This window comes from Lepidochelys kempii, chromosome 2 (assembly GCF_965140265.1).
Source record: "Lepidochelys kempii isolate rLepKem1 chromosome 2, rLepKem1.hap2, whole genome shotgun sequence".
Classification (NCBI taxonomy): Eukaryota; Metazoa; Chordata; order Testudines; family Cheloniidae; genus Lepidochelys; species Lepidochelys kempii.
Window position 1 is genome coordinate 175,981,897 of NC_133257.1, and position 18,262 is coordinate 176,000,158.

Sequence of the window (18,262 nt, forward strand, 5' to 3'; positions counted from 1 at the left end):
TTCACAGGCACTTTCCAATCTAGAAAACAGTGAACTTCTCAGGACTAGTTTACGACTGAACTTGATGTAAACTTGGATGCCATCCACCAATAACGCAGCTACACTCTGGGTAACAAATAACCTCAGCTCCCTTGACTAAACAAACAGTAATACCACAGAGACAAATTTATTTTCAAAGCCTGCTTGGTATCCTGCCCAGTTACTTGCTCCTTGTTCAAAACAAAAAAGATATGATCATTGCCTCATAAAGCACTGGCCACCTTTCCTTGTAACATTCTGATGACAGACTTGTTTATAAACTCCTTTATTCTTCTCTCAGCTTAAAGGTGGTCTGAAAAGTAAGGAAAATGTACTTGTGCTTTATTATTTTATTTTTTTGCTTCTGTCTGCTATAAAAAAAGATGTGGAAGTTTAGATTTGTTTTGTTTTAATCATTTCCCCCTGCCCCCGCTTTCTTTTTTACTTGAGAACCTTCTTCTCCGCTCTGGAAGACTCTAGGATTACTGTGAAACGATGCTATCACAAGATCAAGAGAGTGAAATCTGAGCAACTGAACACATATAGAAGAAAATGATGACTACTTACATATAATATGTAGGATACAACCCTTCAAAGTACCAGCAATGCTTTTTGGCCTCTGTACACTGGAAAGAAAGAAAAACCATCATCATCTTGGTGTTATTGTTTATGTAGGGCAATCATAATTTATTATAAATACAGGCATCAAATAAATATGATGTAGTCAGACAAGAAAAAGGTCTCTGATCCCAAAGATTTCACAATCTTAATAAATACTACTATTGTGAACTCAGACATCTTGAACTGTAATATACACCTTTAGGCCCTGAACTCTGCATGGAGATGTCCATGGAGGTCAGTGGAGCTCCAGACAGAGACGGGGATCTGTCTGTCTGATCTTATCTCCATGCAGGGTTTTAGGGCTTTACAAAAGCCCCAAAGATAAAGGGAAGTTAAGAGCCAGTCAGCATCACAGGTCACTTATGAAACAATTCTAAAGCATCCTCAATTGAAATTGACTACCTCATTCATATGACCATACATTTAATTAGACATTAGTTTATAGAAGTGAAGTGATAATCTTTACGTAATCTCTATGCAGATGGAATAGAGCTAGGAAAGGAGTAAAGTCAACAAACAGGGTTGGGATATTTTCTTATTTCTCAACAACAAAAATAAAATCTGAAAATGTTTCAAGGTGCATAGTAAAGTATCTAGGAAAGGAGACTGCTCTCTGCAATCTAGCAACATTATTCTCTTTCATGTGCACTTAGTATATCCCTCTTAGAGGAATTTTTGCCCAAGAAGACCATTTACTATAGATTAAACAATTAAGACTGGAAGAAAAGACCCTTGTCTCACATGATCACTGATAAGGTGGTAGGGCTCATGCCAGTCACCTATTAACAGAGACAAGCTTTGGGCCCTGTAAGGAGGACCACAGCTTTCAACTTAAGAACAAATTAAGCCTCTTTCCTTCTGAAACTGACCCCATTTTCCTCCTCAGACTGATGCGAAGACTGAAAACAACATGCAGCTGCACTCCATTCCTGCAGCAGGAGAACTAAAGATCCACCTGCCCACACACACATACACTTTGTGTAAAATGAGTCAGTTAAGTTTGGGGTGCATTCAAAAAATCCTCTAACTAACCCTTCCCAGGTCAGACTCCACTGACCCTCTTCTCATCCCTGAGAGAGGGGAAGGGCCATCCATTTCCTATGACTATCTTGACTCTCTCCCTTCCTAGTTTACCATCTTCTCCACCTCACCCTTCCTCCCTGATCCCAGCCATCCTGTAGTATCATCCACCTTGCTCATTGTGGAAACCCCCCAGCCCTAGCAGAGCATTCGATAGCTCAGTGTTGCAATGATATTTATAACGCTTAAGTGTTATTATTTAAAAAATCATCTTCACTCACATTCAAAGCAAATAAAAATAATTTTAAATCATTCTCCTTTCTTCCTATCATTTCAATACTGACATAACCGTATCAATTATCCAGCGATTACAATACATTATTTAAATAAAATAAACCTCATAATTAATTGTCCAAATCAAATAGCCAAAATAAATTATTTTGTATTTGAATTTTTCTTCCTGCCTGTTGCCCAGGGGCTTCCCCCACTGCCAGCAGCGTGGGGGAAGTGCTGCAGCTGGTACCAGGCATAGGAGCAGCTCTGGGACAACAGGAGGCAGCAGGCCCGAACACAGGCCCAGCAGCAACGTTTTCCCCAATTCCCCCTACCTCTGCCTCCTACTACCCCAACCTACCCTGTGCTAAGGCCAATGCATAGAGGCAGGCAGGGCTCAGTGGCCAAGCAGGTGTGGTGGCCTTAGCCCCGAGGCTCCCACACAGCTCTGCCCTCCTGCCCAGCCTTGAAAAAAATTGCAAAAAGAAGCTTCTTATATCATCGCCCAAGCTCTCCCTGCAGGCTCCAAAACCCTGTGACTCGTGATCAGTTTGTGAGCACGAGCTACACTGCAGCCCCATCATGCCTTCCTGCAGCCCAGCCTAACGCTCACACACCTGGCTCAGTAGCAGGGAAGGCAGCAGGTCTTCAATTTCAGTTTCTCCTTTTCTGGCCACTTGAGGATCAGTGGATCAGGGCCAGGGATGGGAAGCTGGCAGGGGCAGCAATAAAAGGTGAGGGGGGCCTCAGTCTGGCCTCAGATGCCCATGCCTCTTCCCCCTGCAGCCACCTGCTCCAGGCTTCACAAGCACAAACCCGCAGCCTCATCCCTAATGCCCTGCTCCCATCAGCCCCCTCGCCCCCTGGAGCACACCAAGCCCCTGCCACTTAGAAGGCCCCTGCCACCCAGCACCCTTTACTCCCAGGAACTCTGTGAAACCATTATCATTTCCAGGAGCCCCAACACCCATGTGCCCTTCAGCGCTAAAAATCCCAACAGCCTTCCACCCAGCTACCTCCAGCTTTCTACCCCATACAATTATGGCCTCCGATACCCTTGAACACCCGCACACCTACCCAACTCCAACCACAGCTGTCAAATTCTGTTCAGCTCTATGCCCTGCCCGATCCTCACCACTGCTCAGGACAGGGCCTGTTGACTGTAAGCTTATGTTTATGGTTATATGCAACTATGCAAATTATTTCATTAAACAAATAAAATGGTCATAGAATCATAGAACATCAGGATTAGAAGGGACCTCAGGAGGTCATCTAGTCCAACTCCGTGCTCAAAACAGGGCCAATCCCCAACTAAATCATCCCAGCCAGGGCTTTGTCAAGCCTGACCTTAAAAACCTCTAAGGAAGGAGATTCCACAACCTCCTCCTGAGGTAACCCATTCCAGTGCTTCACCACCCTCCTAGTCAAAACGTTTTTCCTAATGTCCAACCTAAACCTCCCCCACTGAAACTTGAGACTATTACTCCTTGTTCTGTCATCAGCTACCACTGAGAACAGTCTAGATGCATCCTCTTTGGAACCCCCTTTCGGTGGTTGAAAGCAGCTATCAAATCCCCCCTCATTCTTCTCTTCTGCAGACAAAACAATCCCAGTTTCCTCAGCCTCTCCTTTTAAGTCATGTGCTCCAGACTCTAATCATGTCACACGGATGGCACAAAACTTGCCAGCTAGGTAGCCATGTGGTTCAAGGGAGCTGGAGAAGTAGGTTATTCCCTGCTGGTCATGAAGCTTCTCTGAAATTTAAAGGGCGAGGGGGGGACAACTTGACAACTACTCCCTTTTAACCATTCAATGTCTCCCTGCTGCATGTCATGACTACCGCTCGGCTACACTGCAACAGGGGAAAAGGGGAAGAACAATGGTGTATGGAATGCCCACACAAGCTCTTTTGGGCAGGAACTGTCTCTTTGTCCTGGGTCTGTACAGCACCTAGCACAATGGAATCCTGGTCCCTGATTAGGGCTCTTAGGCACTATGGTATTACAAACAACAAATAAACCAGTAATAAAACAGCCCTCAGCAACTGGTAGATAACAGCACCCCTCTCCTCAGGATGAATTCAGTCAAGGAAAGTCATTGTGATTGTATTATTATTATTATTATTATTATTAAATATGGATATTACCACAGTACCAAGAGATACCAAAAACAAGACTGGTGCTCCATTGCGCTAGGCACTGACAAAGTCTTTGTCCCAAAGAACTTGTGTTTCGTTTAGGTCTTGAAAAAGCTACTCGCCCACTCGCCAATGGCGAGACAGACAATGAGACCTGTGATTTAAAACCAATCTTGCTTATGCCCTGCTGGTGTTTTAACTTTTATGATACAAGATTTCTCTCCATTTTGGCTGTAAAATAGTTTATTCTATGTCCTTTATCAATTTGGCCACACTATCATGACATGTAAATAAATATAGAAGTGTGTTCATTTTTTTAATGAATGATGCAGGCTTAATTGGTGAGTATAGGTCAATTCCAAAGAATTAATGGCCTGTATATTAGCCAGATTGCATGAACCATTTCTCAACACTGTGGTATTTAGAGAAACTGAAAAATCACAGATGAGGAGACGACATACATCTGCTTCTCTGACACATTGCTACTGACTGGTTTCTTTAACAGGGGGTAATGACATGAACTGCAAGCTCTGCTTTCCTAAAATCACTGAACTCATTTAGGTTTCCTCTAAGAAAGGAAACGTGCTTTCTATCACAGACCGAAGCAGTTTTCTTCATATGACTCCGCGATTAAGAACAATAGGGAGAAAAGAAGTTGCTAAAATACTAACTCTTTTTAATGCCACCCGAGAGCAGGCAGTCTGCTTGTTAAATGTCGGAAGCTATTCTGTGGATCGTTACTTACAATGTGCAAGATTTACAGAAATACTACAGCAGGATCCTCCTCCACCCCACACATCATTATCTTCAGATTCACCAGTGAATTCAAAGATACCAGGTCAGTCTGAACAATGCTCCATTGGGCACAAAGGATAATGCAACACGTTCACTCATAGTGCGTTTACTGGGACTGGAGGGAAAAAGAAGAGGACTACTAAGAAGTTCTCCAGAGGTATTAAAACACTTTCAAATAAAGATGCAATTAATTTTTTTTGAGGGAACCGGTGAACAAAGAAATCTTTTGTGGGTGGAAGCAAGAGATTGTTTTTTTATTTGAAGGTACATTTAGTTTGTGAAATCTGTTCCAGTCCAGATCCTCATCCTCGACTGATTGCTAAATGAGTGGACCTACACTGATTGTCATCAACAGAGGATCTGGCTCCTTCTTTTTAGCCAGACAAAGTGCAGGGAGCAGCAGTATAATTCTTCTCTACACATACGATCATGAGGACTTAGCAGGGTGAATACTGAGCACAAGTGGGAATTTAGCCACGTGACCTGCCACATTAACAATTCCAGAAACGGTTCCTAGCATTTTGTAGTGACTGCATCAGTCAGTGCCCACCACCTCCCATTCAGCTGGGACAACGCGAAACTGCAATAGAATCTGGGCTGTTCCAAAGCCCATTCTCATGGCCACCGCAGGCTCTGCTGAAGATTAAAGCTTCCACAGCTGAATGGGAAGTGGGCAATAAAAGCACATTAGAAGCCCAGAACAGAATCTTCTCATTGAAGGCCTGAATAATTGAGCAATGCCCAGCGTGGCTTAGGGAAGGAATCCTCAATCCAACATATGTTCAGGACAAGGACACCCATGCAGTCAGGCCATGACTGGCTACTGCTGAGTGTGCATGTTTGCTGGAGGTGGGGACAGAAGGCAGAGCAGAGAAGGCGTGCTGCTTTTCCACATGCTGTGTACCAACCAAGTGGTTCCATACTTGATCCAAGGATCAACTCCTCCTGCCCCCGTTATACATGTCCCATAAGGAGTCCTTTCACAGAAGTCACTTTCATGGGTTTGCTGCACTTTTGTCTGTTAGGGCAGCAGAAATTTCTTCTGCATCTGGTACCTGCACTCTAGAATGTGGCCCAAGTGGTGACAGCCAATCGCTACAGGCTAAAGAACCAATACTGCAGACATGCCAGTGGTTGGGAATCACTGTACTGCAGGAATCTGAGCTTTAAATCAAATCAGTGACCAGAACGCCCTTCACTCAGAACCCTAAACAAGAGCTGAAAGCATTCCGAAGCACAAGCTGTTTCTTAAAAATGGATTGTTGGAATCAGTGGGAATTCTGCATGCAGACAGCTGGAAGGATCAGGTATGTAGACTAGAAAATATTGCTCTTCCACAGGCCAGGAGAGAAGCTGAATCTCACCGGCCAGATTAATGGATTTCCCGATATCAGGGCTGCACTGTTCAGTGTCAGTATGGGGGGAAACCACCTGCTAGGAAGTGTGGTTTCATTTAGCTTTGTTTGAATTGGCAAAATTCATCCTTATTTCCTAGCTAGTGGCTCTAACAAATGAGGGCAAAGGTGACCAAACTTCAAGCTTCCCAGCGACTGAGCTCATCAAACAAGTGATTGGTGACTGCAGCAGGTGTTTTGGTCATGTACCACAATGGTACGGGTACACTAAAACACCTCTGGGGTTTTTTATACTCACTTTTTAACAAGTGGATGAAGATACTAAAAAACCTTGAATACCAGCTCTATTCCAGGTCACAGACACTCTTATGTTCTGATTAGTCTCTTCCTCTCATTCCAGTAGGAATAATAGCTCTCTGAAGAGACACTGTCCCTTAGATACAGCTGAATCCGCCAAGCCCCAACATTAGCCAATCACATGACTCAGGTCTTTTTACACTTTATATTACAGACCTGTCTGTTTCTTGACATTCTCTTTGGATCTTCTCTCAGACAGATGGGGATATTATTCACACAAGATTCACAACCGAAGCAGATTCCCTACCTTAACATCATTAATCCATGTTTGGCAACAATACAATTTTACCACAAGCAGCTAGTACTTAGTAATTCCTTTGGTGCTCACAGTAGTGACATTAATCATCATATTTGTATTTGGAATTAATGTGAATTAGCATTAGATAGTATCAGAAAGCATTACATTACATTTAAATCTATTAGCTTTTCCTATATAAAGGATACAACAGTCTTTAAATGCAATTTCATTTAAAGAGGATGCATCACTGAGTTCTTTGCCATTATGCACTAATTGTGAATACATTTCAATCCTAGAGCAATATAATTTTAATTGAATGTAATCTTCTCTTCATTGTTTCAAAAAAAGATATTCACATTTTCCAAAATGTATGACTAAGCAAGAGTACAATTGTCTCACACAGGGATCACCAAACCTAACGAACAGACACTGATAGTAGGAGTACTGAAGAGGCTCAGATTGCTTTTTTACTGCTGCTTTGGTTTACATCAAACATGTCTGCCACAGGGAAGACTATCCACTATTAGCCCGCAAGCGGACAGAAGACTTGAGAGAGATCAGTGACTGCCTCTGCTATTTCTCAGAGGGATGAGCAGCACCCCATCGTGCCAGGCTGTTGCCTTCATATCTGTCAAAAGTAGAACCTGACACATGCTGCAATGTGATCTTAGTCAATTTTCAGTTTCAACCTAATTAAATGCAGTGCCTTTCTTTCAACTGAAGCAAAGACCCTCCAGATAGAAGTGAATTGCGGTCTCAGAACCCTGGACAGTGGCACAAGGACACAAAAGGCCTTTTCAGCCAATAGGTTGGTATTATGAATGGGTTGACAGAGAAATGCATTAAGGAGTGTGTATGTTCAACAGTGAATGGGAAAGGCCATTTATTTGTTACCTATTCTTGAATTTTAAATCAATAGTCCTATAGTGACTGAATTTCTATGTTTATAGAAACCCAGCACCTCAGAGATAACAAACAGGTATTATCTGAATTTGGCCAAGCTTCAGAAAGTATGAACATTCTGTAAGTATCAACAGAACCATTGGTTAAAACATAAAGCAGAAAAATAAAACATGGATAATATTTGTGAGTTAGAATTTGACAAAGAAAACTGTCTCTCTCCATTCTAATGTTGGTGAAATTGGCTTAGTATTGCACATGTTTCATCCAGGCAGGAAAGTTATATTTACAAACAACTTTTTGAAAGGTCTCAAAGCATTTTATAAACCACATATTTATAGTAATTGCTTCATTCTGTTCTCAAAGGCAGCCAACTCTGGGAGCAACATGAAAGCGGTTTACCAGGGCATAGCAATACCACAAACCATTTTAGGACAGGAACAGAATAATAACGTTTGATCTGTTTGAAACCAGAATGATTATACTGTATCTCACTGAAGCTACAGGGGAAATTTTAGGTATGTGAATATAATCAGCCTACTTAGAATCTAGTCAGGACATGAGGACATTGAACCAACTAGTTGTGAAAGTGCCATAGGATCCTTAGTGAGTAGAAATGGCCCGGACCTTGGTTTTCATCTTATTCATCAAATATAATTTGCTATGGTCCACTGAACTTGGCAGCACTTTGCGTGGATATCAGTGCATCTCTTTTTTCCGACCTTGTTGATAGGACTGACCATACATACAAAGACCTTATAACCTTGCGAGCTGAAAAAGGCACTTGAAAAATCCATTTTATGAAGTAAATCCTGTCCGTGGTTTCTCAATGCACAAACCATATCAAATGGTGTTTATACACAGGCTTCCATGGCCAAAGTGTGGAAGATTAAACAAGATATTAATGGGTTTCAAGGACAACAAAATAATTGCACCATCCTCTTGCCTGATGTTTTACTTTGTTGTGTAGTAAAGCTGAACAAGATCCACAGAGATGGTCTAATGACAACACAACACTGTGCACATTGGAGGATCCAATTTAGGTCCCAGTCTCGTTGGCTAGCAGGGGCCCAACTGCTGGAGAAGAAGGGAGCACATCATGTTACTCCAGAGTCTAGTTCTGGCTAAAATACACAGCAGCACAGATAGTCTCTCAACAGAGCCACAGCCAAATATCCTTGCCAGAGGGAAGGTAACCATTGTGTGTGGCCATTGGGTGTACTGAGGGAGAAGGAAATGAGAAACACTGGACAGACTGTGATGAACAAGTGGAAATTTCTCTGCTAGACCAATGCAAACAGGTAGTTGGTTTGCAGGTTCACCGTATACTGGGTTCATTCATTAGACAGAGCTTACTAACAGTCTCGTTAGGGGTTAAGCAAAACACATGTGTACACACACACACAGAGTAAGTAGGTCAAGGTACGGGGGGACTCATCTTTCACAGTGCCTTTGGGAGTTCAGGTGAGTGTTGGACTCACCCTAGCAGCCATCTCTATGCTCTTTTTAACTGTCACCTGCTGCATCATCCCAACATGGCAGAGCTATAAGAAAAGCACAGGGCTTCCTTTTATAGGAGCAACATGCTACACACTGACAGCACCAGAGATCCTAGTTGCCTCCACTGAAAACAAAGGTGCAGAGACCTAAAAGCGGAATGCTGATGTGTAAACAGGTGCTTTACCCAATAATATTGAGTGTAACCTCCATGATTATTCCACTTCCTTTCACATGTGCATGGAAGAATTATGGCAGGGTAATTCAGTAATTCAAGTAATTCAGGGCCCACCTTATAAAACAAACCATAAAAAGGGAGGATAAAGCTGGGAGAATCGTTCAACAGCAATGTAAGGGAAAAAGTAAAAACATACGAAAATTTAGGCTATTCACGAATCCCTCCCACAGTCTCTTTAAAATTAATATTATCCCTTTCAGGAACAAGATTCCTTGCTTTGTATGATGCTGAACTCATTTTACCTCCCTGCAGGTAATGAAGTGAGGCAGCATTGTCTACATCACTGCCATTACCATTGTGATGAAAAGAAAAATAATAAACATGGTCCAGTGTGGCCAGTGTCACTTTCAAGTACAGAGAATACAAACCTTGCTCGCTGTCCTCCAGGAACTGCACTGAATGTATTTGCCCGAGACTTGTTCCACCTCCTGAATGACCCTGAGGTGTGAGGTACTCACATATTGAAGGCTGCATCATTCAGATCAGAGTTTAAATTCAAGTTCTTCCCATTCTTATCTGAACAACTCCAACATTCAGTTCCTTTGTTAAAAAGGTTTAAACTGGAATGTTTGGCTACATGTTTCCGAGGCAGATTTTGCACCTACATTTTCCCACCCTGAGAATAAAAATGGACCCCCCCCCCTTTTTTTTTTTTCCTTTTTACCACTAAGCATTTAAGTCTTCAGGAGCTACTTTCCATCTTCCATAATAATTAAACCAAAGCTCAGGAAAGGTCAAGTACAACTAGATGGATTCAATGCCTGATTTTCTATCTCACGCATTCACAGAGGAAGAGAGCAAGCCAACGACAATGGCTAGTGTGCCAGACATCGGTTAGTTAAACTATGACAACCCACCAAAGGCTAAAGCAGGGATCGGCAACCTTTGGCACACATCCTGCCAGAGTAAGCCCCCTGGTGGGCTGGGCCAGTTTGTTTACTTGCCAAGTCCGCAGGTTTGGCTGATCGCGGCTCCCACTGGCCGCGGTTCACCGTTCCCCCCTTGGCCTGGGACAACGAACCACAGCCACAGGGAGCCGCGATCAGCCAAACTTGCGGACGCGGCAAGTAAACAAACCAGCCTGGCCTGCCAGGGGGCTTACCCTGACGGGCCGTGTGCCAAAGGTTCCTGATCCCTAGGCTAAAGGAAGGAGAATTTCTTTGATGGTCCCATGAACTAAGAGGCTTTGTTCTATTCACGTTATGTGCTCTCTCTCTCTCATTTGCCCAGGAGAGAGGACGCTGACATGATTGTGCGCTGCTATATAATCACAGCTCTTCTCTGTCCTCTTCCTACCAACATTATTTATCATTCCTGACACTTCATCCGATGATGTACTCTTTCCCCATGTCTTTCTTCATGAATAATCATCAAAAGTCAAAAGATTTCTCTTACCCCAGTGAAGCTTTTTTCCTATTGTTTCTGACATATTTATTCCAAAATTTCAGTTATAGGATCAAAACTCCATGGGCTTCATAATCTCACAGTACAAAATAAAGATTGTATCATCAATCACATACATCCAGTACAAAGAACAGAGCATGCAAACTATTTTAAGTAAATTAATTTTGATAGAAAAGACAGACAACCTAATATGGTTCATTAAGAGGTATGTGTGCCAGGCCCACTTCTGAACTTGCAAGGAGTTTATTTTTGAATCCCATTATGCATGGTTATGAGTGTCTGTTCACTGTAAATCAGATTGCGTGGGCCCCATGTGTATTAAGCAAGTGAACATATGAACACTGAAGAGAGGTCAAATAGATTTCATAGAAGCCATTTTGATGTGTGAAAGTCAGTTCAGGGAGAGTTTAGATACTTCAGCACTATGAGCCTGATATTTATTCTACCCGCCTCTATAAGGTATCCAAGGGTAGAGCTTTTATAATGGTCAGATTTTACCAGCCTTACACTGAATAGTAAGCCCAGCTGCATTCTGACTATCATCTGTCCCCTGCAGGGAGAATGGCATTTACTGTCATTAGTATTGTGCCCTCCACGTTACCACAATGTGCCTATTTAAAATTAAATTTGACAATCTAAGTAAGGCCTAAATTTATTATAACTTAGTTAAATCATTTACATTAAATGTAAAAAAAGAATATTAAGCTGTACATGCTTTCTGCCATGTTTAAAAGGAAGTCAAACCACTGAACTGGTGGAAGTCACTGGCTAAGCATCTGGAACCAGAGTTGGCTAAAGTGCTAAACCAGCTTTTGACAGCAGGTGCAGAGCAACTATTTCTACGTTTCAGTTTATTCAATTAGTTCAGTTAAACGACTAATTCATTCAAAGTTAAGAAACCTACTGGGAATGGAAAAAGCAGGGAAGCTTGTCTTCCTCTTCCAGTCTATGAATAAAAATGAGGTGAGAGGATAAGACTGGTTAGTTCTAAAATCTTGAAGGGCATAGCGACCAGAAACAATCACTTAATTTCACTAAACTACAGATAATACTTCATTTGTTTAATAAAAACAGTTAGTTTTAAATGTAAAATATATTTTGATCAACTTTTCCTTATTTATCCAGCACATTTATGCATAGGGTTTAAAGCCAGAAGGGACTACTGGATCATCTAGTCTGATTTAAGGTAGTTTTATTTAATAAAAAATGCTGGTTTTTTGTGCATTTTTAACTGAATTTGAATGTCCATCCAAACAGAACTTGATACAAATTGCCAGTAATAATTTAATCATCGAGTAAATAAGGAATACATCACTCACCATTTTTAACATAATCAAAATATAAAAATGAAGATTCTGAATAAATGTAAGTTAAGCTATATAATTGCTTAAATAAATACACATACATATAGCATATGTTTCTGGTTAGCAAAAAGAAGCACCAAATTTGGGGTAAAGACTAAATTTAGTTGCAAATCTACATGTTTAACGGTCATCAACCAATCAGAATCAAATTTTTTTTAGGAAACTAAAAAGTACAAATGCAAAACACTATTAAAATCAACAATTTAAATAAAAGTTTCCTGCCTGCTGATTTAATTCATCATTAACATCAGTGATTTAAATTAATTTGATTTAAATTAATTCACCCTGCTCAGTCTACTGTATTCATCAAGCAATTAAAAAGAAGCAAATAGTTTGATCTGATGTGATTTGTATTTGGTTAACATGTCAGTTCAAGTTCTCAGGTTAAGTGACTATGGCATTTGGGCATTTACCTGCCATGGGACCAGGTGTGCCAACATAAGGTTGAACAAAAATATTTGTTCAAAATGGGAACCTGATCCTACCCATATTTGGATAATCAGCAGCAGCACCATAGCAAAAATAGTGGAAGCACGACCTGAAGGCCCTGCCTAGGAGTGAGTTTTCCTTCTTTGGGTGTGTGTGGGGGGGAGTATCCTTGGCATATTTCCAATGAAAGGAATACAGGCAATTCAATAACAAAAATCAGTTCTGACAGGTAGCAATGCCTAGTAATGGTGAGACATTTTTCACAACAAGGAAATAGGGTCCTATGCAACATCACAACTTTAACGGTCTTTCTTTCAACACTTTGAATGCAACGTCTTCAATGTCTCAAATATCTGGTGTTATACACACCAATTGTGATGTAATCCACAAATATAAATACCCACTAACGAGTGTTGCCAACTCTTGCCATAATTCACAAGTCTAGCAAATTGGTGTTTTTCTTAAAGCCTTCGCAACTAGAGTCAAATGATTACACAAGAATCTCAACATTCCTTTTCATGGGTTCTCAACACTTTTGGAAATCATCTCATAACATAATCTGAAGAGTAAACATCTACCACAGGTTCCAAACCAATGTAGAAATGCTGGAGTCATAGCCACTGCGAACAGATCCATCTGATTTAAAGTACCAGTCATGGTATGGCACTCATGCCTTTACCTGACCTGCTTTTTGCTCCTCTAAACTCAGTCCATTCATCTTGCAGGTACGAAACATGGCATTTTAAATGGAGATAACCATTTACACATCTCCCATGTTGTTCAGTTTATGTAATGCCACAAATCCAAATGCCAACTAATCAGTTCATTAGAAAATTAAGCCCCTTCCCTACTCCCTACCCTCACAATAAATGGATCTTATGGGCTACTGGAAGCAGTCCCGTTGAGGGTTAGGGCTCCACAGCCAACCTACGAATTACAAAGCGCATTTACCAAGGAATGCCACTGGAAGCTTAGGTCACAGATTTCCAAGCTGTGATCTGTAAACTGCAAGTTGTCTACAAAGCCCTTGTTTGAGGTCTGTGGAGATATGGTTGGTCACATGGTGTTAGATCTCCTTCTTGTTTCAATTTCTGAGAAACAGAATGCAAGGGATTGGGAGATGAAGTGGTGAGGAAAAATGGATGGGATGGTGTGATTAACTTTTTTCAGAAAGAACAAAGATTTTTCAATGAACACAGCTAAGAGCTCTCCACTGGATTTATCTTTCCAGGGCAAGCAATTGCTGTAGTTCCCAGAGGGATGTTAGACAACTGTGAAGGGAAGGGGAAGTGTGCATGAGACACTCTCTCCATTAAGATGTGGTCCACCCTTGAGAAAGATTGAGAGCTCTGCCTTGGGGTATTGCTATGGATGGATAAAAGCATGAAATAAAGCCAGCAACGTTTAATTTATAAACCTATAATTGCTAGACAATTATTCATTTGGAATGAAAGTATCAAGGATTTCATCAGTGCATTGTCCACATTAAAAGATGGAAATAGCAGTGATAGCTTAGAAACAAACACAAACAGAAAAAATACCTGACATAGTTGCCCGGCTCTAATTAGGATGACAGCTGGGTAGAATTTATGGACCCTGGATACAATTCAACCCTGGGATAAGCAGGGGGCAACTCCATAGGAATAATTTAGGTCATCTGTGTTCCCAATGGACTGGAAACATGTCACCTCAGGATGTGATGCAGACATAAAATTTCTAGACACCATTAATGACTGCTTCTTGGAGCAGCTAGTCCTGAAATCCACGAGGAGAGAGGCAATTCCTGATTTAGTCTTAAGTGTGCACAAGATCTGGCCTAAGAGGTGAATATAGCTGAACTGCTTGGTAATAGCAACCATAATGTAATTAAATTTATCCTTGTAGGGGGGAAAATACCAGAGAAACCCACCACAGTAACATTTAACTTCAAAAAGGGGAACTACACAAAAAGAGGCTAGTTAAAAGGAAATTAAAAGGAATAGTCTCAAGAGCGAAATGCCTGCAAGCAGCATGAAAACTTTTTGAATACATCATAACAGAGGCTCGAATTAAATGAACATCCCCCAAAAAATGACAGCATGGCTAAACAACAGAGTAAAACAGATGGTTAGAGACAAAAAGACAGCCTTTAAAAATGGGAAGTCAAATCCTATTGAAGAAAATAGAAAGGAGCATAAACTCTGGCAAGTCAAGTGTAAAAGCATAATCAGGCAGGCCAAAAAAGAACTTGAAGAACAACTAGAAAAAGACACAAAAAATAACAGCAATTTTTTTAAAGTACATCAGAAGCAGGAAGCCTGCCAAATAATCAGTGGGGCCACTGGAGGATCAAGATGCTAAAGGAGCACTCAAGGAAGACAAGGCTGTTGCAGAGAAGTGAAATGAATTCTTTGCATCAGTCTTCACTGCAGGGAATGTGAGGGAGATTCCCACACTTGTGCCATTCTTTTAAGGTGACAAATCTGAGGAACTGTCCCAGATTGAAATGTCAGTAGAGAAAGTTTTGGAATAAATTGAGCAATTAAACTGTAATAAGTCACCAGGACCAGATGGTATTCACCCAAGAGTTCTGAAGGAACTCAAATATGAAATTGCAGAACTACTAAATGTGGTAGGTAACATATTAGTTAAATCAGCATCTGTAGATGACTGGCAGATAGCTAATGTGACACCCATTTTTTAAAAATGGTCCAGAGGTGATCTGGCAATTACAGGCCAGTAAGTCTAACTTCAGTACTAGGCAAACTGGTTGCAACTGTAGTAAAGAACAGTATTATCACACACATATATGTTGGGGAAGAGTCCAATATGACTTTTGTAAAGGGAAATCATGTCTCACCAATCTATTAGAATTCTTTGAGGAGGGGTCAACAAACAGGTGGACAAGAGTGATATAGTGTACTTGGATTTTCAGAAAGCTTTTGACAAGGTCCCTCACCAAAACCTCTTGAGCAAAGCAAGTTGTCATGGGATAAGACCGATGTCCTCTCATGGATCAGTAACTGGTTAAAAGATAGAAAACAAAGGGTAAGAATAAATGGTCAGTTTTCACACTGGAGAGAGGTAAATAGCAGGGTCCCTGAATGATCTTTACTGGGACCAGTGCCAATCAACTAATTCATAAATGATCTGGGAAAAGGAGTAAACAGTGAGGTGGCAGAGTTTGCAGACTATACAAAATTCCTCAAAATGGTTAAGTCCAAAGCTGACTGAGAAGAGTTTCAAAAAGATCTCACAAAACTGGGTGACAAAATGGTAGATGAAATTCAGTGTTAATAGGTGCAAAGAAATGCACATTTGATAACATAATCCCAACTATACATACAAAATTATGAGGTCTCAATTAGTTCCAAGAGATCTTGGCATCATTGTGGATAGTTCTCTCAAAACATCTGCTCAATGTGTAGTGGCAATCAAAAAAGGTAACAGAATATTAGAAACCATGAGGAAAGGGATAGGTAAAAAGACAGAAAATATGATATTGCCACTATATAAATCCCTGGTACACCCACATCTTGAATACTGAGCGCAGTTCTAGTTGCCCCATCTCAAAAAAAAGATGTATTAGAATTGGAAAAAAATACAGAGAAGGCTACAAAAATTATTGGAGGTATGGAACAGCTTCCATAAGAGAGATTAAAAAGACTGGGACTTTTCATCTTAGAAGAGAAACAACTAAGTGGGGTTATAACAGAGGTCTATAAGATCATGAATGGTGTGGAGAAAGTGAACAAGGAAGTGTTATTTACTCCTTCATGTAACACAAGCATTAGTGGTCACTAAAACAAATTAATAGGCAGCAGGTTAAAAATAAACACAAAAGTACTTCTTCACACAACACACAGTCAACCGGTTGAACTCACTGCCACAGGATGTTGTAAAAACCAAAAATATAACTGGGTTCTAAAAAAGTTCATGGAGGATAGGTCCATCATCGGCTAATAGCCAAGATGGCCAGGGATGCTCCGGGTCTCACTAAACCTCTGACTGCCAAAAGCTGGGACTGGACAACACAAGATTTATTACTCGATAAATTGTCCTGTTCTGTGCATTCTCTCTGAAGCATCTGGCACTGGCCACTGTCGGAAGAGAGGGCTACATCTGTCAGGGTAATCCGCAGGGACGTGCTGGATGCCGCTTCCCGCAGCTCCCATTGGCTGGGAACAGCAAGCTGTGGCCACTAGGAGCTGCAGTCGGCCGTGCAAATGTAAACAAACGATCTGGCAGCCTGCCAGTGAATTACCCTGACGGGCCGCAGATGCCCACCACTGGGCTAGATCGACCACTGGTCTGATCCAATTGTGAGGGATCCTGGGCCTTGAATCCGGGCCTATTGGTCCCTAGGCAGTGCTCAGGCCTCAACTGCCATCCAGCAGCTCACCTGAGTAACCAGGGAAGGGTCCAGCAAACGGTTAGCTCTCAGAGGGCCCTGCCCCCAAAACTCCCAATTGGTGGAAACACCCTGCTCCCCAACTGGCTGAGGAGTGCTATATATCTTTCATTTGAAGACCTCAAACATTTCGAATAGAGGTGCGGACCCTCTGGAAATTTTAGACATAATCTGTGGAACCCCAGGGGTCCGCGAATCACAGGTCGAAAAAAATCACTGAACTAGAGGAATCCCTGGGTGGCTGCTACTACAGACCCCTCCTACTACTGCCTACTCCCAGTTCCTGCCTCCACCTGCTCCTGGTTCCTGTCCTCCTGTCCCAGATCCTGCTTTCCTGCCCTACTCCAGGGCCTTTTTCCTCTGCCTGACCTCTGACGCTGCCTCCAGGTCTGACCTTCAGCTTGGTACCCAACACTGTCTTTGTTTTTGACCTTTGGCTCCAACCACAAGGCATGACTCATGCTTGGAACACTAGGCCTTACCACCCATGGCCTGGTCATTGCACCACTATGGCCATTCTTATGTTCTTACAGTAGACATGAATTGTGCTTGCTGCCTCTCTCTTCAGGGCTCTGTTTGTTGACGCAGAGTACACTGCTCTCCAAAATATTAGTCTTCTGCATGGTTCGCTTCAGACTATAAGACTATATTATGGCAACACTGAACCAACAATATGATGCTTCAATCTCTGAAAGACAGCATCTTGCAGGTAGATAACATAGCAAACTGGAACTGCTGAATTTGTGGATGGTAATAACACTTATGGGAGAGAAGCAGGATGAAATGGCAAAGGGGAGAATGGCAGAAGAGGAAGATGACAAAGGATATTAAGGGACTAAGAAAAGTGGGGGGAAGATTTATAAATGGGTAGGGGACAGCAGAAGAAAAGAGATTAGAGATAATAGTTTCCAAGTCTTTGGGACAGGGATTGTGTCTTTGTGTGTTGTTGTACTGTGAATGGGGCCCCAATCCTGAGTGTAATATAAATAATAAATGATTTTAAAAAAGAACATATAAAACAGCAAGAAAAAAATTACCCAGTACATTTGGGGCAGATTCTGCTCTACCCCTGGTGTAAATCCATTAAAGTCAGTGGAGCTGCAGAGCTGTATAACTAGTGTAAATCAGATTAAAATCATGCTCCAAAATCTCCAACAGCCCCAGAACTTTGGGGATTTATTTAAGAACGTAGAACACACAAACCAATGGTCTTTAAATGTTCCCTC

The 18,262-nt window shown here is 41.6% G+C and overlaps 1 protein-coding gene across 2 annotated transcripts in view; it reads right to left on the reverse strand.

The window, feature by feature from the left end:
• The window catches only part of VOPP1 (VOPP1 WW domain binding protein), an 86,906-nt gene that overhangs the window by 30,231 nt on the left and 38,413 nt on the right, over positions 1 to 18,262 (reverse strand). Inside the window, exons 2-3 of one of the 2 annotated variants that reach the window (XM_073332811.1) lie at positions 15,585 to 15,648; positions 586 to 644 (exon numbers count right to left, since the gene is read on the reverse strand). In XM_073332811.1, coding sequence (XP_073188912.1) covers positions 586 to 644; positions 15,585 to 15,638 — 113 coding nt within the window. In that variant the 5' untranslated portion in view covers positions 15,639 to 15,648. The remainder of the gene's footprint in view (positions 1 to 585; positions 645 to 15,584; positions 15,649 to 18,262) is intronic. The other variant, XM_073332812.1, reaches the window with a different exon arrangement.